The sequence below is a fragment of the Poecilia mexicana genome, unplaced genomic scaffold (genome assembly GCF_051168715.1).
Source record: "Poecilia mexicana isolate PSO_F unplaced genomic scaffold, ASM5116871v1 scaffold_12, whole genome shotgun sequence".
Lineage (NCBI taxonomy): Eukaryota > Metazoa > Chordata > Actinopteri > Cyprinodontiformes > Poeciliidae > Poecilia > Poecilia mexicana.
This window is the reverse complement of record NW_028263381.1, coordinates 11712292-11734987: the sequence shown is the minus strand read 5'-3', so window position 1 is coordinate 11734987 and position 22696 is coordinate 11712292. Positions and strand designations below refer to the sequence as shown.

General features: G+C 36.7%; 1 protein-coding gene across 1 annotated transcript in view; it reads right to left on the bottom strand.

The window, feature by feature from the left end:
- LOC106906995 (astrotactin-2-like) overlaps window positions 1-22696 on the bottom strand; it is a 41626-nt gene that overhangs the window by 3451 nt on the left and 15479 nt on the right. The window contains exons 2-4 of the mRNA XM_088010925.1: window positions 15777-15884; window positions 9958-10104; window positions 5557-5724 (exon numbers count right to left, since the gene is read on the bottom strand). Coding sequence (XP_087867051.1) covers window positions 5557-5724; window positions 9958-10104; window positions 15777-15884 — 423 coding nt within the window. The remainder of the gene's footprint in view (window positions 1-5556; window positions 5725-9957; window positions 10105-15776; window positions 15885-22696) is intronic.

The following is a 22696-nucleotide window of genomic DNA, read 5'->3' as shown; positions in this document are numbered from 1 at the left end:
AGGGATACACATACCCAGATAGTGCAGATGGGAACAGTAAGATGATTTATGCGGACTAACAGAACATCGCCAATAAGTTCAGTCTCCCCATTTTAGCTCCTTTCTCCAGTCTCTCACATCAACCGTTCCCTCTGTTCTAAATTAAGAGGCCAAAGCAGTTAAACAGAGGCAATCAATCGAGAGCACAAAGCAACTCCGTTTCACATCATGCTGGAAATGATGTTCGTCACCGTAATAATTTCTGTATCTCTTTCTGGCTGCGTGGATGATTTTCACATTTCAAGGTTCACAGTGTTGGCAGAGAAAAGATTTATTGTTGGACGGATGCCTATTTGTGCTTGTAATAATATTTCCAGGAAGAGAAGTAATTCTTAAAGAACTTGGGTGGATTTAATAAGTGTTTTCCCCCAGGAATGTCTGCACAGCACACATGTGTTGGTACACGTGTATGCAATGTGTTCAGGTGGCCAGCTAAAGCAGTTGATAAGGTCAGTTCAGTTTTATATGTGGAATCCTTTTCAAAAGTTTAAATACCCTTTAAACCTCTTCACGTCTATGCACGTTTTTGTACAAATAAAAGTCTAAGAATCCATCCCTCTATCCATCCCTCCTGGGTTTTTACTTTGTAAAACCAATTTATGTTGCAATTACAAGTGCACGTTTGAGGGGGTCATCCATATAAGCTTTACATATCTGGAATTAGAATTTATTTATTTATTCTTTTGGCTTTGCAAATTGCTCAATCTCAATTGTGTTTTGACAGAACTTTTGTCTGATTGTCTGTGAATCATGCGTCTTGCCACAAATTCTCAACTGGATTCAAGACTGGGCAATACAGCACATTAATATGCTTTGATGTAGTATTCCCATGGCTTGTAGGTCACTGCAGAAAACCCTCCTTTTAGTGTCTTTTCAACAATGGCCATTCATCCATAAAGAGTGAAAGTTAAATAGATGTCTGGTGCCAGATTCACTCACTTAAGCTGTGGATGTCCGCAGCTCCTCCAAAGGTGCCCGGGGCTGCTTCTGTGATCACTGCTCTCTCTCCTAACGACCATGCCTTGGTACATTTGTAGTTGTGCCACCGTCCTTTTATTTCTAGATTTTGGATTTTCAATGAAACCTTTAGTATCGGGATGTTCCATTATCATCACTCTATTAGTAATGAAAAATCTCGAACCTTGAATTTAAGATTATTTTTTGCTTTATTGACTGCAAAAATTGCAACATGTATCTAAAAGTAAATTGCTTTGTCAACTACTTCCAGTGACACTTTTCTTGCATTCAGACAAGAATTATTGCATTATTAGTCACCCAATTATGGACAGCCAGGGTTTGAGCAGACAGCAGAAACAATTGCATCATCTCTGTATGCTGACCTCCACACTGGCAGGCGAATTATGGAGTGAATGTGGAGGAAAAGAGGACTGATTATCAGGTCATAGTGATACAGCGACAGGTAGTCAACAGTGCCTGTCAGCAGGCTTGACAATGAGGCATAAAAAGGCGGGCAAATGATGGAGAAGCTGGTAGAGAACCTACTGAAACACATCCCTGCTTGTGATTATAGAGGCCAGAGGATGTATGTCTGCAGGCTGGCACCTCTTTGAAAACTGGCCAACTTGACAGGCCTAAAGGCCAACCTATTTAACTTCAGAGCAGTTTGTAGAGAGTGCAGAGAACTTCTTGTTGTTTTATTTATTTGTTATATAAAACTTTTTTTTTTGCTGATTGAAACGTGAATCCCATTTCAATCAGCAGGATTTGCATGTACGCATTTTCATTATGTAAAATTCTCAACATTTGAGACAGAACTTTGCAACTACACAAACTAGGCAATGCAGGAATGATGACTATTAAAGGATCTGCGATTCCATTACATTGTATTGAATTAAATAACTGACTGTACATACAGCTCATTTCAAAACATTCATAGGCACCAAAGGGGGTGGTGAAATTCACCCTCCATTATTACACCCCTGATCCAGAGGCAGTAATAAACCTGTAAATTTCTCTGAACCGCAGGAAGTAACTCTAGATTGCAGAAAAAAATGAGACGCACAATGCGAGTATACAAATCCAGAAAGCAGCAGCAGCTGTTCAGTATGTGGATTCACACTGAACAGAGACATGTGTCATCCTTTAGTGTCAATCTAATCTGAGAAATATGCTAATCAGCGCAATCTGATGCAGAAAATAACATGCTGAGGATGGCCCACAACAACTTCGCCTGTGTTTGAAGCACTGAATGTATTTGGACAACTCGGCTCTGGGGAAATCCTCTGCAGGTGAAGGCTGCAAGTTGTACGCTACAGCTCTTCGCTTCCATAATCACAGCACTATGTGTTGAAATCTCAAAGGTCTGTGGTTTTAAAAGACTGCCTTTTATAATGTAAAAACACAAAATAAGCCATAAGGAGGTGGGTCAGTGGTTGATTGTTTATTTTGGAACTATGAGTGTTAAACGGACGGCGGAGTCCGGCGACGACAGGCACTTAAATTCCGTAACAAAAGTATGTTTTTTTTTCAAAATCTCTTTCTCTTTCTTACTGTTTATTCAATGTGACATGCTGTTCTTATTTTTTTCTTTAATTATGTAAAGCACCTTGAAATGCCTTGCTGCTGAAATGTGCTATGCAAATAAAATTTGATTGATTGATGAGGTGATTAAGTGCTAATGTGTTTTATCTCCAAAAAAAAAAAAAAAAAAAAAACATTTGTAAACCACTTCTGAATTTTCGTTCCCATGGTCTAAGCTTTAACCTTTTTGTCTTAATTCCTTACCCAGGAAAATACACCGCTTGTTTTTATAATTTGACAAAAGATTTTAAAAAAAGTTTCAGGGGCGATTTTGCAAGACAAATTACTGAGCTGCATTGTGTGGTCCTTTAACCAACAGTTTTAATTTCCTGGTGTTATCGTTACCAGGTTTAGCATGTACCTAGATCAGATCAGAAGTATTTTGATCATTCAGCAAGAAATGAACGAGACTAGCGATTTCAATTTCCTCCTTCCAGTCCAACCCACATGTACAGCAGGTGTGTTTTTGCTTCATTTTGTTGTGTTTAATGCAGCAAAAGCAATCATTTGACATTTTACTCTGTAACAAATGACACAATTCACCACAATATTAAATATTTAGAACATTTTCATTGTGTGTGTGTGAGTGTTCCGTTGAGCATTTAAAAGGACATGTCCTGTAATGGAAATCTTTTTTAAGAGCATGTTTGGCACATTGGTGAACCGTTATTCACTAAGGACAACAACAATACTTAAGAGCAATCACTGATTACATAATCTAGCTTCGGATAAGGACAGATGAAAGGAGAAATAAAAGGACAGTGACAGGAAGACAGCAGCTCTTACAAAGTAAACATTTTGAATGCAGTGAGGGCTGGATAAATGACTCAAAAATCGAGTTACAACCTTTAATGATTTCACATTGCAGCGACGTGCAGGGACTAATGAACTGCAGTTGGATGCACTCCTGTCTCTACACATCCGGAATCTCTAAACACATATGTGCCAATTCCATCTTTGGCATTGTTGTGTGTACCGACTGGGCTGGGAGTCTGGGCCTCTAATACATTATGCATCAGCCCTCAGCATGTCCTTGACTTAGGTTACATAAATTTCACATACATTACAGATGTAATCCATTCTAATGAGCTTAGATTTTATCCAGTCGGGCAGGAAAAAAAAAAAAAAAAACACTGGGGAAACAGACCACTCAAGGTAAGATAAATATCATCAAGCTGCCTGCTCAGCTTTTGCTGGGACGGTTTTAATGTCACTAGGAGCAAAGCGTTCTGTGCTGAATGTGTACATACTGGAGCTGGTGGTTGTTTACAGAGACGCGGCGAAATACATTGCGAGTTCTGCTTACGCAGTGTGTGTGCTGGAGCCTGGCTGTCGCTCCAAGGATAGACAGAGGACCTTAATAGGACTGTTACATTTACCTAAAGTAACACCAGAAAAAATAAAACAAATAAAACAACAAACAAAAAAATGCTTTCTTAAAATGTACATTTTAAGAAAATATACATTGCTGTATATTTTCTTAAAATGTACAGCAAAGTATACATAAAATATACATTGCTGCTTGTATTATTTTAGATTTATTGCAAGTCAGATATGAAATGCTACCAATGGGACATCATTCAAAATGTTTTACTTATATAAGGTAGTAGATTTTGTAGTAGTCCTACGCCGCCTTTTTCCACTCTGCTACTTTCTTCTTTTACTACCCTCCAATTTGTATTATTTGTTGTTTTTTAAACTGTTAACTTATGTCTTCTGCTTTATTATAGAAGCTATGTCTGGTCTGGCGTGCTGTTTGCCTGTCACACCTTCCTGGAGGGCGACATCAGCTGAGAAAAATGCTGTCAACAACAAAACATTTCCCTCCTCCTGGTATTAACATATAAAGTATTTCTCCATCAGTTCTTTCGTTTCGATTTTGTCTGTTCTGTTTGCTGGCAAAACAAATGTGGTCATACCAGGTTCTACTGGAGGTTTCTTCCTGTTGAAGAGGAGTTGGTAACATTTTATTTGAAGGGGGTTGAATAAGACTGACATGGCACCATCATAAACATGACATAACACCTGTCATGAACATGAATACGCCTTCATGAATATTTATGACTGTTGTCATAAAGCGTCATTCGGTAAATTATGACACTTTTAATACAAAGCTGACATTATTCAAAATGTCTTTGTTATGACAACTTGACATTAACCAAGAAATCATTATTGATATAAATTTGTTATAAAAGAATTACTGATTGCACTTTAAAAATGAGGTATCTTTATGTTATTAAAGGTAAAGTTTAAACAGTAATGATTTCTTGGTTAATTGTCAAGTTGTCATAAAGACATTTTGAATAATTTCAACTTTGTATTAAAAGTGTCATAATTTACCGAATGACGCTTTATGACAACAGTCATAAATATTCATGAAGGCTTATTCATGTTTATGACATGTTATGTCATCTTTATGACAGTGTCATGACAGTCTTATTCACCCACCTTCAAATAAAGTGTTACCGAGGAGTTTTTCTCCAACATGCTCATTCTCGTCCAGGAGTGAATGCTACAGTCAGTGACTCTTTACAATCAGCTGGGTTTCCTTAGACAGAACAATTTTTAAGCTAATGTCTACAATGAACTGAACTTGATGCACTGATTAACAACTAGGGCGTAATGTATGTAGGATTAAATTGAAATGACTTTTTGTAACATGCACCAAAATGACATTTGTTGTGAATTTGCGCCTTTATAAATCTGCTGAATTAAAGCGTACAAAGACAAGTATGACACTTGCAGATGGCTACTGAAATTAGTGGTTGAATGCTTTAGTTTATATTTATGCATCAAAATGAAAATATCAATAATAAAATGGTATAGACGTAATTCATTTTGCTCAAAATAGAGACTGTTAAAGTTTTCATACAGTTAGAAACTCATACCGGCTCACAGAAATCATTCACTACTCTGTGGAGGAGAAAGAGCCTGTGTTTATATTGAATGAGAATGTGTTGGGTTGTGTGAACCAACCTGTCTCCTGGTCACAAATCTGCTCACAGGGCTCAGTGGTCCTTTGGCCACAGTAGTCATGGACCCACTGCGTTGATGAATTGGTCTGATAGTAAAGCGTTAGCTTAGCTGGATTTAGCCAGTTGGAGACATCCAGGAAGCTGCCCATGCTCACCACAAAACTGCTTCCTGGAATATAACAAATAATAGATTCATTTAATTTCACATATGCAAAAAACATATTCTGAAAAAAAATCTGAAATAGCCAAAGAGAATTTGACTGATTGGTGTGTTTTAAAAGCTTCTTTCGCCATTCCACTGAACAATCAATTGGGGAAGAAGCTAATTCTTTTGTTTTCACTGTAATTTTATTTTCCATCCTGACTGGACTGAATTTCAATGAGAAAATTAAGACCCATAATGTGCGTATCGATGGGATTTCCTTGGTAATTGCAGCACATGGGATAAAAGGGTTTCACAAGTCAATCAGTGAATGCTATTCTCCAAGACGCTGACTTACCTTTCTTTCTTACAGCTTTCAGACCAATCGTTATACTCTGATCACTGAACAAGACTATTCCTAATTGATGCCAATGAGTTTCAGTTCCACAGGGAGTAGTGAGGGGATTGTGCTTTAGCCCTCTAGTTAAAGTCTTAGGCAGCTGTACTGAGAGTATCAATAACCAGAAAATTAAAACCACTGGCAGGTAGGGTAAATAAAACGTGGACTCCAGTTTAAAATAAACAACCTTCAACAAGGGAACCTCTGGTCTGAGTATTTTGGATTGATGAATGTCCCCTTTGATTGTGTTAATTCTCTACTGAAGACAACCCACATCCCTCTACTTTGCAATAACGCTCCTTGAAAACAGTGGCCGCTTCCAAGAGGACAATGTGCTCTGCTGCTCTGCGTAAACTGCTGAGAAACAGCTTGTAGAGCAAAGAGCCAAAGAGCTCCGACTAAGTCTGCAAATTCCCTAGATCATAATCTGATGCAACGTCCGTGGAATGAACTGGACCAGAGCAACAGATGCCTCAAACTACAACCCACAGGAATAAAACAAAAAATCAGCTGTCAGTGACCTGGTCCTGGTAACCAAATCAGACAGACTTGACGTCAGTGGTGTTTATTGCAATTTAAATGACTTTAAAATTCACAAAGTGGGGATCATCATGTAGTATTTTTATTTATTTATTTTTTAATCTTCCAACTTTGGTGTGACTGGGCCATTCCGACACACCGATGCGCTGTGATCTAAAGGTTCTACTACATCTCTAGCTTTTTGTTTGGAGTTGTTTTTGTGCTGAAAAGCAAACCTTAACTCCGGTCTGTAGTCATTCACACTGTTTTTTTTTCCGATTGCCATTTAGCTCCATCAAAGTTGTGATCAGGGTGGTTGTGCAGCATTAATTTTCCCCCACATGTAACATGTTGCTATTGAGCATTCACATCTGATTAGAACAACTTCTTCCACATGTCTGGCTTGTGGTCAGTTTTAGACCAGACTGCCAACAACTTTGAGTTTCTTCTCACCGTTGTTCCATTGAGGCCTGACCTTTAGTTGTTCTGTCAGCAGAGTCTTCCACCTGAACTCCTCCACAGTTACATGCCTCCTGTCTCCCTCTCTGCTTAACGTGCTCCTTATGTGACCTGTTAGTTTAAATGGAAGGATGACTCTGTAGACTCTCAGATGTTTCATTCTCTTTTCCTCTTTAACTGATTGTCTTGACTTTATTTTGCAAAAAGTTGAATGTAAAATTTTTCTGATTTTATCTTGGAAAAAAAAAAAAAAAAAAAAAAACTTTTAAAACTAAGCATTCATTTCTGTTTCTGTTGATCATTGATTATGACACACAAGCCATGGGTAGATATCACATGTATGTCAATTTTCAGTGACAACACTGTGAAGTGCATTGTGGTTTTCTACTTTCCAAGGAATTAGGGATATTGCTGCTGCTTTTAAAAGAATAAAGTACCCCACAGAAGCAGGAGTCAGCTATATACTCTCCAGAACAGACTCTTAAAGTAATCTGCTGGGTCAGACTGAGTACAGGCGACCAAACTGATACCCATTCCTGCAAGAAGGCAGTTTAGCTAAAATCTCCACTGAGAGAACAGATAAACTTAAAGTTCTCCACCCACACAGTGGAGCTGCAATTGTAACATCACTGCTTCTTTTCTCTTGGATGTAAAAAGAAAACACTTAAGCAGTAGGAGGATTGCTTATTTTGCAGTGCACATTTTCTATTCTTAGTCTTCCTTAGACTTTCTCAATTGAGAAAAGAAAAACTGGAGAGTTAGTCTGTGAAATAAATATTTTTAAAGTGTGAATTTATTGTGAATGCAATGCTTCAGAAGTGCATATGCTGTCTTTTTTTTTTTTTTTTTTTTTTTTTTTTGTCTTGGATGCATCACCTCCAACACCAATGTTGGAGGTGATGTTTGACTGAAGCATCAATAATTTGGAATAATTATTTTTAACAGACATTCTATGTTGGAACTCTGATGTTTATCAACAAGAGTGAGTAGCTGAGATTATGAGAAGAAAACAAAAAAAAAGATTTACAAACATATTTAGCAGCACCTGCACTAAAGACTGCAGTAACATAATGTCACACTCCAAATAAGTTTCCTAACTAGCTTTGGGAGACATTTTTCTCCCCATTCACTCTCGTCTGGCACATCTCCGGTTTTTCTGGAGAGAGTCGTTTCTCCACAATTAGTCCATTTGACAGCGAGCGCATGAGATTGACTACACTCATGTAAAAAAAACAAAACATTTTTTTTTTATATATATAAAAGTTACAACCTGCACCTTTAATACCTAGCCCATATTCTATGAAATCATCTCATGTAATGTTATACTGTTACACCTTTCTAAAGGGAAACACTAAATTTATTTTAAAACCAAAGTCTTTGACTAATCTAAATCGAATCCACTGTGTTGATTTCATGTCCACAGACGCTAACAGAGCCACCAAGTCTGGAAGATTGTGAGCAGCATTAATGCATGATGTATTTACAGGCAGGTTTATATTTTGCTTTAAAACAAAAGTTGATTTCTAGCCTAGTTTAGTATATGTCAGTCTATAGTCTTGATTCACATGCAAGGCAGACTGCCACAAAAACAATTAGAAAAAGTCTATTATATTTCAAGCACATCAGTTGAATGACTGAAAATATCTGTTATTGGTTGAGGCAGTGAATAATTTTATTTTTTTCCCCATTGCTTTTTGCACACTAGTTTATTTTTTCCAATATTTGCTGGGGTTTTTTTTCTAGTAAAGGCTTTTATTTCTCTTGAATCGTTGGAAATCTATTGTTCTTCATTGACCGTAGCCAAAAGCTTTTGAATGTTGTGATAAGGTTGTTCAGTTTGTGTTTATCACTTGCACCTTATTGTTATTTCTGATTGATTTAATCTTTCAATAGTTGGTCATAATGCTTCACAATTGAGGGTGTCAAGATTTTAATTCAAGTCCTTTAAAAAAGCAAAACAACAACAAAAAAAAATAAAACAGAGAAGTGTCAGATGTAAGTTTAAAGTAATCTTTTAAATTTACAAACAGGACTGTTCCTACTACAAGCAATGTTATTGTTTCAGAATGACCCAGCTAAAGTGCACATATGAATCCGACAGAGAATTTGTGGATGAAGCTTAGAATTCACAAGAAGACCTTTCAAACTTGAACCTAATCAGTAAACATAGCGGTAAGACCAGAAACATGCAAAAAAAAAAGAAAAAAAAAACTTAAATAAATATAAGAAGGGTCTGAGTGCTGTAAAGCTAATAAAGATGTTTCTACTGATTATTGAGAAGGGTATAAATAATATCAAGCATGCTATTAAAAAAATGTAAATAAATATATTTCTCAAATCAATGTCTTTCACATAGTTTTATCTTTTGAGAGCTGCCTAACTGGTTTGTAATCGCTGAGACACACTCATAACTAACCGCATCACTGTTTACAATTTTGCTCTCAGTGAAATGGTTCTTTCAAAGTTTTGTTTTAAAGAATCTCAACTGTATTTGATCATGTAAAATTGCTTTGACTAGTCAAACAGGAAACAAACAATTCTGACATAAATTGCAGAATCTTAAGGACCTTTTTAAGAGAAGATTTTCAATGCCCTTTTGGCAAAGGGACCACCATAGAAAGAAAAATAATAATAATAACGGAAACTGCAAATATTCAAGCTGGAGCCTTTTTACATACCGTTTGTGATTTGTGAAGCCTTTATTTTATTTGCAAATTTAAAAATAAATTCTTAAAACTCTAATTTCTGATATGTCTTTTAGAACTGAATGTAGTCTTTCACCAATTACATTTTTTTTCCACACATATCTAAAAATGCACAATGACTTGGTTTCTACATCTTTTCACTAGTCAGCTAAGCTTTAATGTGTGACTTGTACTTACCATCTGCAACAAAATGCTCTGGCACATGGAGAGTAACCTTGACAGTAAGAGGGCAGGAGTCCTGTGTAGCATAGACAATGGCGATGACACACGTGCTGATGGTAATCAGTGTCAGGGTGACCTTATTCAGGGGACTTTGTGAGTGGCCTAAAGGTACAGACAGAGAGAGAAACAGAAAGAAAAATTAAGGGAAATATGGGTTTAGTGTTTTTTTTTTTTTTAAAGATGGAAAAAATGTTTTTAATTCTGCATTTTTAGCAGGTGAAAAGAACATTACACAAATCTGCATACGATCAATTTCTTTTTCAACTGAAAAGGAAATTAATTTCATGTCTGTCTTGCAATACCAGCCATGACTCATATTATGACGTACGTATGTGGTGCATTGCCGAGGACGCCACAGCTTCTGAACAATAGTCTAGAATTATTTCCAAGTGTGATAAATTATTTTATCGCCAGTGACAGGGTTATAGATTGGTAGTTACTGTGTCACTTTGGCTCTGTCAGGCGTCGTATTTCCAAGCTGGAGGATAGGGAATGAAATTAGCCGCTTAACCTCTGCCTGCTAATATCTATCATGGGACAGAGCGTGATGGTTTAAAAACAGGTTTACTGGAATCTCACTGTGGTGGCTAGGAAATCTGAACTATTGCAACATTTATCACTTAATGATAAATGTTGAGTTTGTATTACTCTAAAAGAATAGTTCAAAATCTGAAATGTTGATAGCTTATGAAATTATGTTCAAATTAACAATGGTTAAAATTATGTTTGTAATACTGTCCATTAGAAAGAAAAAATAATAATAATTCAAACTCATTGAATTAGTGACACATCAAAGAGATCTATTAAAAAAAACACATTTTTTTAATATAAATGACCAATTAAATTTACAATGACGGAAACCTTGACAGAAGTCCAGAGGTAGTAAAGTGCAGCACAAGGTTAAAACTGTGGAGACAAATTTAAGATTACAGAAACAACAGCTGACTCCATCAGAGGAGGAAGTGCAGTTAATCCTTCGGGGTCGGGGCTCCGTCAGTGAGGTTCTGAAGGGGTCCCTCAATTACCGTAAAAGCTTACTGAGTGGAGTAAAGAATGTATGCTCACGGCGGCAAACACTTCCGACGTGGGCAAAAACCAAACACGTTTATTCTCTCAAACACTCAGTAAACCATTCAGGAATGCAAAAACTAACGTATTAAGGGTTGACGAGGAAAAAAGCTGTTTGATTTGAAATGCATTTATCATTAATGAACACTTAATTCCCACATCAAAGTATTTTCTACAATGTCTTTAATCCGTTGAATATGAAAGCTAATTAAGTAATGAATGTAATCATTTATTTTACTTTGTGTGTTAAGTCAAATTAGTGTTTGTTTTTTTTTTATTAAAAAAAGTGAAGTGATAAATAGTAATGAATATTAATACATGAATAATAAACACAACCAGGTAATAAAACCTGGATTTTTAACGCAATATTGTTATACAACACAATCTTGTTGAAGCATACCAAAGGTAAAAAAAAAAACAAAAAAAAAACAAAAAGGAAATTAATTTTGCATTACTTGGATGACATCCCAAAAGGTACGAAAATTAAGCATCACCTGGCATTATTGAACATTATAGCAGATGAGCAAATATGATTTTAGTTTAGTTAGATTGTAAAAGGATTAGAGTGCATTTGAGTTAAATCCGTTATATTTAGGCAATAGTTTTGCACCAACCATCACCATGCTATTAATCAAAAATGATTGCCTGGTTACCATTTTTGTATTAGTATTGTATTAGTGAGTGATGCAGCAGTTAACATTGTTGGGACTTAGCAGTCACGTCAAGGAAATATCTTACCCAGAGTCTATGATTAATCAGCAACTCAAAATGACCACTGAAGACTTTTAGTAATAAAATGCTCCCATTTCAGCATGAATAGGTCCTCTTTACAAACTGCTTCCTCGCATTTAAGTGTTGCCAAATTTTGCTAAACTCCACCCAAGGTTTCCACATGTGGCTCAAACCTCTTTATACAACAGTTAAAAAAAAAAAAAAACACACAAGTGGACATATTTTTAAAGTAGATGTTTAATTAAAACCTTGCAAATGAACAGAAAGAATGCCAAGAAAAATACTAATGGGCATGAACAAAATAAATCTGATCAGCTCCCTCATGTGAGATCAGAAATTTGTATTTAATCATGCATACAACCCCTGGCAAAAAGTATGGAATCACCAGTGTTGGATGAGCAGTCATTCAGACATTTCATGCTGTAAAACAAACTCGGATCAAAAACATGATACAATATTAAGGTCATTCCAAAGTGCAACTTGTTGGCTTTCAGGAACACTCAAAGAAATGAAGAGAAAACATTGTGGAAGTCAGTGAATGATACTTTTATTGACCAAACACAGGGAAATAAATATGGAATCACTCAATTCTGAGGAAAAAAGTATGGAATCACTCAAATTGGAGGTAGAAAAAAGGACACACCCAGTCTATTTCCTTTCCCTAAATGGACACCTGCCCCAGATTAGATGTGCCCATTAGTGTGCAGTTCAAAACACCTGCAGTCATGACACCTTGGAGGGCTGCTGGACGAAGTGGAGTGGCGAGAACCATGACTCCAACAAGAGAAATGTCCCTTGAAACAAAAGAGAGGATTGTGAAACTTCTTGAAGAAGGTAACCCTTCACGCATGGTTGCTAAAGATGTGGGCTGTTCACAGTCAGCTGTATCCAAGATATGGTCCAAACACAAACAGCATGGAATGGTTGTTAAAGCCAAGCGTACTGGTAGACCAAGAAAGACATTAAAGCGTCAAGACAAACAACTAAAGGTCATTTGTCTTGAAAACCAAAAAAGTACAACTAAACAGATGAAGCATAAATGGGAGGAAGCTGGAGTCAATGTATGTGACCGAACCGTAAGAAATCGCCTAAAGGAGGTGGGATTTCAATACAGGAAAGCTAAATGAAAACCAGCATTGACACCTAACCATAAAAGAACAAGATTCCGATGGGCTAAGGAGAGGCAATCATGGACTGTGGATGACTGGATGAAAGTTGTCTTCAGTGATGAGTCAAGAATCTGCATTGGACAAGGTGATGATGCTGGAACTTTTGTTTGGTGCCGTTCCAGTGAGATTTATGAAGAGGCCTGCCTGAAGAAAACAACCAAATTTCCACAGTCCTTGATGATATGGGGCTGCATGTCAGGCAAAGGCACTGGGGAGATGACTGTGGTTAATTCTTCTATCAATGCACAAGTTTACATTGACATTTTGGACAGTTTTCTCATCCCTTCAATTGAACAGATGTTTGGAGATGATGAAATAATTTTCCAAGATGACAATGCATCGTGCCATAGGGCAAAAACAGTGAAGGCATTCCTTGAAGAAAGACACATTCAGTCGATGTCATGGCCTGCAAATAGTCCAGATCTCAACCCAATAGAAAACCTGTGGTGGAGATTGAAAAAAATGTTCCACAAGAAGGCTCCAACCTGCAAAGCTGATCTGGCAACTGCTATCAAAGAGAGTAGGCACCAAATACTGTTTGTCCCTCATCAAGTCCATGCCTCAGAGACTAAAAGCTGTTATAAAAGCCAAAGATGGTGCAACTAAATACTAGTGATGTATTTTGAATGGTCTTTTGTTTATGTGTTTTTCATGATTCCATACTTTTTTCCTCAGAATTGAGTGATTCCATATTTATTTCCCTGTGTTTGGTCAATAAAAGTATCATTCACTGACTTCCACAATGTTTTCTCTTCATTTCTTTGAGTGTTCCTGAAAGCCAACAAGTTGCACTTTGGAATGACCTTAATATTGTATCATGTTTTTGATCCGAGTTTGTTTTACAGCATGAAATGTCTGAATGACTGCTCATCCAACACTGGTGATTCCATACTTTTTGCCAGGGGTTGTAGGTGATCCTACTTATTTTTCAGAGAAGTTCATAAACAACATCACCATGTTTCCATACATTTTTCAGGTTAAACAAGGGAAAATGTGCTTGTAAAGGAAATATATGCAGGGTTTGCCACAGCTAATTAGCTGCATTCACACACTTTGTCTTAACATGTTTGTCCTTGGTACGGCTGCATCAACACTATAACACAAGGACGAACATAATGCTTGTTTAAATTCTGTGCCACGGGCCCTCCTATATGCTAAACGCCTCTGTCTGCACAGCTTCCCAGTCATGGTGTTTAGATTTTTCAAAGGTGTTCAGAATGCCAATGAGAATAGACCATATTTTTATCAACTTATTATTAAGTCTTTTGGAGGATGTGTTTTTAATGGCTGACTGGCTCAATTGCAAATAAATCAAGCGCAAAAATAAATTATCTATGGATAACTTACAGAAGCTGAAATTGTAGTGAAGAAATGAAGTAGTGTAACTTTAATCACCAAAAGCAGGAAAGGCTAACCTAATTACATTCAATAAGTAATTCATAAAATGAGCCAGGTTAAGTAAATAATGTTACAGTCCCACTCCAGCCAATGTGCAACGCCACAAAATAAATAAATAAATAATAAAAATGTTATGTCTCAGTGAATACCCACAGATTTTCTCTTATGGCTACTTAGGTGAGTCTATATTATTTTAATACATAACTCTTTACTGTAAAATAGTTTGTCTTATTCTTAGATGAAGGAAAGCTGAGAAAAGTATTGGATTTAAATATCATTTGTACATGATGATCTGTGACCATGTATAGCCAAACTAGTTAAGATTTTGCTTTATTAGATTCTTTATGACTGCAGATCTCAGCTTAAACAGTGCTTTATTTAGATTTCAGGTTCAATCTCCATATTGTTTCTGAAGTGACTAGGTTAAAAAAAAACAAAAAACATATCTTCTTACCTAGTCTATATATTCCAATTTTAGAACTAACATCTATTTTGTCTTTACAAAGTTTTCATTTGTGTTATCAACAAGAAATCGCTGCCTCAGTCGCTTCAGTATTCTTGAGTACTTGTAAATGAAAATATAATTGTTATTTATTTACATGCTTGGTTTTCAACCATCTTGCTAAGTAGTACCAAAGTTTGCTCTCCATCTATTTCCACTGCATGACCATTCACTGGAGCTGCTTGTAACTGAATGCTATTTTGGACAACACTGGCATAAGAATTGCATCATTTTTTCCTTAAAGGAAAAACATAGGCAAACATACTCATGAAACTATAAGGTTTCAGGCAAACTGTAACCAAGGAGATGAAGAGTAAAAACAGTTTTTTTTTCTCTTCACTTTTTTATATGTTGATATTCAGGAGGACACACAGACACACACACACCCACACTCACACAAGGTCTTGAATGTGGATATCCTCATCCAGTACAGTCTTCAGTATTACATGTCATGGAAGTTAAAAACACGTTTACGGTCCAAGTCATTTGACTTAAGTTTCATTATCACAGAAACTCCATTTACATCAGCTCATATATCTCCTTTGAGTGTCATTGGCTGTGCTATAAAATAGCACTTTACACACCGCAGGGAGTGTGCAGAACTCCTTCCTATTTCAAGCTATGCTGACAATTCCAAAAATGTCTTGGCTCATTTCTCTTTTCTGTATGCCATATATATCATTATTCCCCTTCATATCCAGCCACTCCAACATTAGAATTCATTTGGTTTTAAGCACACTTTTACTGTTTTTCTATTCTCCATTTCTTATTTCTTTTTCCGATTTTATTGCATTCTCAGCGAGTACAGACAACCCCCTTACTGTGCACAGTGAGGAGTTTAACATATGGCATTCATCACAAGGTTTAGAGAAGAAAAAAAAAACATCTGTATTTTCTTTCCTTACCTTTACTGCGCCTTCGTCCTCTGTTCTGCTCTGTGTAAAACTTCATTTGATTGTCATCTTCAGGCTCTGAACTTGATTCATCTTGCGGACCATACACACCTCCAGTCACTGCCAAAGAAAAGTTGAGAAAAACAGGGGAAAAGAACCTTATTAATTAGACTCAACTTGTGTGGCCGTGAGAAACCATCCTAAGCTTCCTCATTCAGGTGGCATGAAGAGAAAGAACCAACGCTCCATAATTATGGTGACAAAATTGCAGATTAATTGTCGAGAGTTTTGATTTTTGACTCTTTTCAAGCCCCTCCAAGTTTGATTGGGGAGCCTTGTGTCTCTGGAGCTCAATTTTCTAATCACATTGTGTCACATCTGTGGAGGATGTTCATGTGCCTGAGAGCACATCCGCGATGAGGTGACAGCAAGACAGAAGATGTGAGAAACTTTGTTTACACCGATATGCCAGCGAAGCATCAAAACACGCAGTCTTTTTTAACCGATTCTCACATGGGGCTGCCTCAAAGTGATAATTGCCATTCTGAGGATTTGTAAGCTCTTAAAGTCTCTGAAAGATAATTCAATTCTCTGAAGCAGTTAAAAGCCATCCTAAAGCTTATTGAAATGAAATATAAATAAAGTTTAGGTATAATGTATTTATTCCTGGTGTGGAAAAAAAAAAAAAACAGACCCTAAAACAGACCCTCAAATGAGATCATTAATTCTCTATTATATATGCTCCAGTTGCCTTTAAAATTCAACAGCATCATATGCAATCACACTCAGTAAATCATGTATCCGAATGAGGCTTGTTTGTCTTATTGTTTGTACCTCTTGCAAATAACCTCCTTTAAGTGGGTATTAAAAATAGTTTTATTGCCTTTTATTACTCTAATGAAATAGCCGACTCCTAAATGTTGCTTTTACTACCTGCAAACAAAAAAAATTTATATACACTTCTCAAAAAAATAAAGGGAACACTCAAATAACACATCCTAGATCTGAATGAATGAAATATTCTCATTGAATACTTTGTTCTGTACAAAGTTGAATGTGCTGACAACAAAATCACACAAAAATCATCAATGGAAATCAAATTTATTAACCAATGGAGGCCTGGATTTGGAGACACACACACAATTAAAGTGAAATGTTCCCTTTATTTTTTTTGAGCAGTATATATATATATATATATATATATATATATATATATATATATATATATATATATATATATATATATATATATATCATAGTTAACAGAAATAAAGGTTTGGAAATATCTGTTGGCAATTATGAATTTTTCTAGAGTTGTAATTTACAAATAGACCGTATGTTATTGATAATCTCTGTCAGCCAAATTGGAAATAAATTAGCTCCACAAAGAGGAGAGATAAGACACTGACTCCACTGCGAGGGGTATAATTTATTAAATTATTGGCATGACTGGCCATTCCTCATCGAGTCAGCAGACTAGACACATGATGGATGGCAAACTACAAAGAGTCAGATGAAAAAGGAGGTGTAGCAAAATTAACAAATGAAACAAAAAATATAATGATAGTAATTATATACCTACTGACAATAATAATGGCAGAAGTAAAAAAAATAAATTAATAATTAATAAAAGTTGCAAAACACGAGGTATTCAACTAGATTGCCAAAAGTTTTGGCTCATGTTTTCTAAACACTTCCAAAGACGCATGTATAAAATAAAATCAATGACCTAGGTAAGCAGAGTGCTTCTATGGACATTTGTGAAGGAGAAAGAGTTGCCCCCAGGAGTTCAGAGAATTTCCAGCTTTGTACTGTGAGAGAATGCCACATGTGCAATATGTAAAAGTAATGTGCTACAGTCAAATGTCAGTGTTGTTAACGCAAAGCGGAGGTTACTGGAATGACAGAATTTCAGTCAGAAAATGGTAGGCCACAAAATATTACGGAGTGAGGTCAGGGGATGCATGAAGTTCAGAGAAGTCACCAACTATCTGCAGAGTGTGTGTGAGAAAGCATGCAAGTAAGTAATTTTGCAAGAATAGTGTAAATGTGCCTTCTCCATCCATAGAGTGTATACTATAGAAATGTCTCTGGATTGGCTCTGGATATTCATTTATGTGTGCATGTGTTTGTATCAGCACAAAAGGGAAAAATATGTTTTCAACTTGTGCCTAAAGTGCAGATTACAACCCCTGGCAAAAAGTATGGAATCACCAGTGTTGGATGAGCAGTCATTCAGACATTTCATGCTGTAAAACAAACTCGGATCAAAAACATGATACAATATTAAGGTCATTCCAAAGTGCAACTTGTTGGCTTTCAGGAACACTCAAAGAAATGAAGAGAAAACATTGTGGAAGTCAGTGAATGATACTTTTATTGACCAAACACAGGGAAATAAATATGGAATCACTCAATTCTGAGGAAAAAAGTATGGAATCACTCAAATTGGAGGTAGAAAAAAGGACACACCCAGTCTATTTCCTTTCCCTAAATGGACACCTGCCCCAGATTAGATGTGCCCGTTAGTGTGCAGTTCAAAACACCTGCAGTCATGACACCTTGGAGGGCTGCTGGACGAAGTGGAGTGGCGAGAACCATGACTCCAACAAGAGAAATGTCCCTTGAAACAAAAGAGAGGATTGTGAAACTTCTTGAAGAAGGTAACCCTTCACGCATGGTTGCTAAAGATGTGGGCTGTTCACAGTCAGCTGTATCCAAGATATGGTCCAAACACAAACAGCATGGAATGGTTGTTAAAGCCAAGCGTACTGGTAGACCAAGAAAGACATTAAAGCGTCAAGACAAACAACTAAAGGTCATTTGTCTTGAAAACCAAAAAAGTACAACTAAACAGATGAAGCATAAATGGGAGGAAGCTGGAGTCAATGTATGTGACCGAACCGTAACAAAATCGCCTAAAGGAGGTGGGATTTCAATACAGGAAAGCTAAATGAAAACCAGCATTGACACCTAACCATAAAAGAACAAGATTCCGATGGGCTAAGGAGAGGCAATCATGGACTGTGGATGACTGGATGAAAGTTGTCTTCAGTGATGAGTCAAGAATCTGCATTGGACAAGGTGATGATGCTGGAACTTTTGTTTGGTGCCGTTCCAGTGAGATTTATGAAGAGGCCTGCCTGAAGAAAACAACCAAATTTCCACAGTCCTTGATGATATGGGGCTGCATGTCAGGCAAAGGCACTGGGGAGATGACTGTGGTTAATTCTTCTATCAATGCACAAGTTTACATTGACATTTTGGACAGTTTTCTCATCCCTTCAATTGAACAGATGTTTGGAGATGATGAAATAATTTTCCAAGATGACAATGCATCGTGCCATAGGGCAAAAACAGTGAAGGCATTCCTTGAAGAAAGACACATTCAGTCGATGTCATGGCCTGCAAATAGTCCAGATCTCAACCCAATAGAAAACCTGTGGTGGAGATTGAAAAAAATGTTCCACAAGAAGGCTCCAACCTGCAAAGCTGATCTGGCAACTGCTATCAAAGAGAGTAGGCACCAAATACTGTTTGTCCCTCATCAAGTCCATGCCTCAGAGACTAAAAGCTGTTATAAAAGCCAAAGATGGTGCAACTAAATACTAGTGATGTATTTTGAATGGTCTTTTGTTTATGTGTTTTTCATGATTCCATACTTTTTTCCTCAGAATTGAGTGATTCCATATTTATTTCCCTGTGTTTGGTCAATAAAAGTATCATTCACTGACTTCCACAATGTTTTCTCTTCATTTCTTTGAGTGTTCCTGAAAGCCAACAAGTTGCACTTTGGAACGACCTTAATATTGTGTCATGTTTTTGATCCGAGTTTGTTTTACAGCATGAAATGTCTGAATGACTGCTCATCCAACACTGGTGATTCCATACTTTTTGCCAGGGGTTGTATAAACAACACATCATTTTTTTTTAATTGTTTAAATAGGCCAAGTAAAAGCAGAGTTAAGCCGAAATAATTAAACCGTCTTTTTTTCAGAATATCAGGAAAAATGTTGGAACTGGCTATTCTGGGAATGACATACACATTTTTAATTTGTATGTAATGTACTGGTTTTGCTTTGTATGTGAAATAATGATGCAATGAATGAATATGCAATAGGCAACTGGGCCTCAACTTTGAGCTGGAAGATGAAGACAGGAAACTCACAGGCAGTGGCGCAACTGCACATTATTCAGGTGGATGCGAAGACATAAATCCCCCCCACCCCCCCGAGGGACGATACGTGAAGTGTAAAAATCACTACATTTACCTCGTTATGTGCGAGAGGTGAAGGAGCATGAGGCGCGCTGAAAACATAATCGGAGCATCGCCCCCTCCAGACGGGATTTTGGCGCCCCCTCTGGTGCTGCGCCCCTATGCGTTGCATACGCTGCATACTCACTTTTTGCGCCTCTGCTCACAGCCAGAGTCTGAGACAGACGGTGACAATTTTGATGTTTATGTGGAGAATCGATCATTCGTTTAAGAAACTAAGAAAGAAAGGCTGTAGTATAAAGAGTAAGATCAGGTCCTGACATGCTCACAATCAGCTTCTCAAAGATCCAAGCAGAAGAATGCTTATGTTGGCATATAAACCACTAAATAGTTTAGCACCAAAATACATTGGAGACCTTTAGTTGTATCAACAACTTTGCAGACCACTCAGATCTTCTGGTTCTTGTCTACTCTGAATCACCAAGGTGAGAACCAAACATGGAGAAGCAGCATTCAGTTTCCGGCTCCACTAATCTCGATTAACCTTCTAGAAAATTGCAAAAATGCTGAAACACCTATTTTTTTTAAACAGGACAAAAACAAAAAAAAACATATTTACTTGCAGTTGCCTCTGATTATTAATAACTGCAATAGGGAGTAATTTGATGTATATCTGATTATTATTATTGATGTCATTTGACTAAATTTAATGTTTGTTGCTTACTTCATAATTGATTATTGGGTTGTTTTTTTTAATGTAAAGCATTAGAACGTCCTTGTTGCTGAAATATGCCTTACGAATAAAACTGGCTTATTTGCTAGTCGGCAAACTTGGAAAAACGATAAATAAAATAAAATAAAAAATCTGTGATGTATCAAATACTTATTTTCCTCTCTGTGTGTGTTGATAACAAATGCCAGATGAAATACTTCTCTCTTTCACTCCATTAAGTGATGTGCAATGGCTTATGAAAAATCCCCTGCATCATAAAGATTTTGGGTATGATTAAAAGTTTTATTAAGTCTGAGTAGAAAGTCTGTCCTGGAAGCCAGAGTCAGTCTCTTGGTCTGGTGCACTTCTACTGGATGAGAGTTGAGTAGGATTCAAGTGCTCCACTACGGCTGTTTGGGAAAGTGGAGCTCAGTCAATGTGGTGTAAAATTGGTTCTGAATTTATGCATCGTGTTAGAACATGCTCACAGAGTTGGTGGGAGCAGAAAACGAGGGAAGAGGAGCAAACTCGGGGCTGGCTTCACAGGGTCAGCAGACTGGATGTTCACAAAGCTGAAATAAGTGTTAAATTTTATATTTTATACAGAACAAATTTAATTTATTTAAAACTATTTCACACACACACACACACACACGCACACACAAAAAGAAAAGCACCTACAAGGATGATATTTACTTTCCCAGCAATAGCTGGATGCCCAATAATTTGCTGTATTTTATTTATTTATTTAGTTTTTTCTTGGTGGTTAGATTCCATTAAAAATATCCCTTTTAGAAATGTCTCAGCATCCTTGAGCTAGGAAGTAAAATATCTAATTTAGATTTGCTTGAACCTTTGACTGTGTGCATATTAATGCTGAATAAAATTTAAAATACCTCAAAACATCAAAGAAATGTTGGTTTTAAATATTTCAAGCCATTCAAGACCCATATGGATTTTTAGATTAAATCATCTGCTTAATAGACATTGGTTTTTGATTTAAAAATAATTGAAAAAGTAATACAGTATGCTTTTTGACTTCAAATGGACAAAACCTGATTCTTTATAAAAACAACAAACGAAAAAAGAAGTGCATTGAAATGAACACATTGATTTAATCTCATATGGACCTGATTTTTGTTTGTATTTTACAAGTTTAAAAGGCAACACGGGAAGTAAGCCAAGTCTTCACAGTTTTTATAGACAACAAAAGAAAGAAGAAAAGCTTCTTAGAGATATACTGCTGTGATCGCACCTCATCAGCGAGTGTTTGCTCTTGTCAACCAATCCACTCGGGAAGGAGTTCAGCGGTGGTGTAAAACGGGGCTTTATCATGAAAAGTAGCAATTGTACCAGCTGAAACAGGCTACACTGCATTTCATACCTTGGCACATTACCCACTGGCAGGATGTGGCACTGACATATACAAATTTACAATAACCGTCTACCAAATATGGCCATTTAAAAAAAAAAAAAAATAGCCTACATGTTTAGGAGCCAATTAGACGCTGCTTGGGCACACATACAATTAAATGTGCTCGTTTCACTCCATTGATGTCTTAATTGCGTCTTAATGTTCTTTCCTCATTATGTATTTTGTGACGTGCATCCATTTCTCCTGCAGCAAAACACCAACACAGCAGAATGCCGCAACTCCTTTACTTCAAGACTTCAAGTCTTTACAGTGTTGTAGTTAGAGAGGCATCTTGAATTTAACAGTCACCACAGCTCCACAGGTTTTGATTTGTAATGTTACAACAACGATAAGCAATTGTCTATCTTGCTGCACAACTATTTTTATTTTATTGTTTTATAGCAACCAGCTTGAACACGTTCCATGACGAAATCAACAACAAATGTTCCTGTCAAGGATGGAAAGCTTGAATGTTTAAAATTAAATTTCATGTTTTGGCATAGATCTGGTCTTATTTGTTATTATTCTATGGATTTTTCCCACACATTAAAAAAAATACACTTTAGCACATCTTCTGAATGGTGATTTTA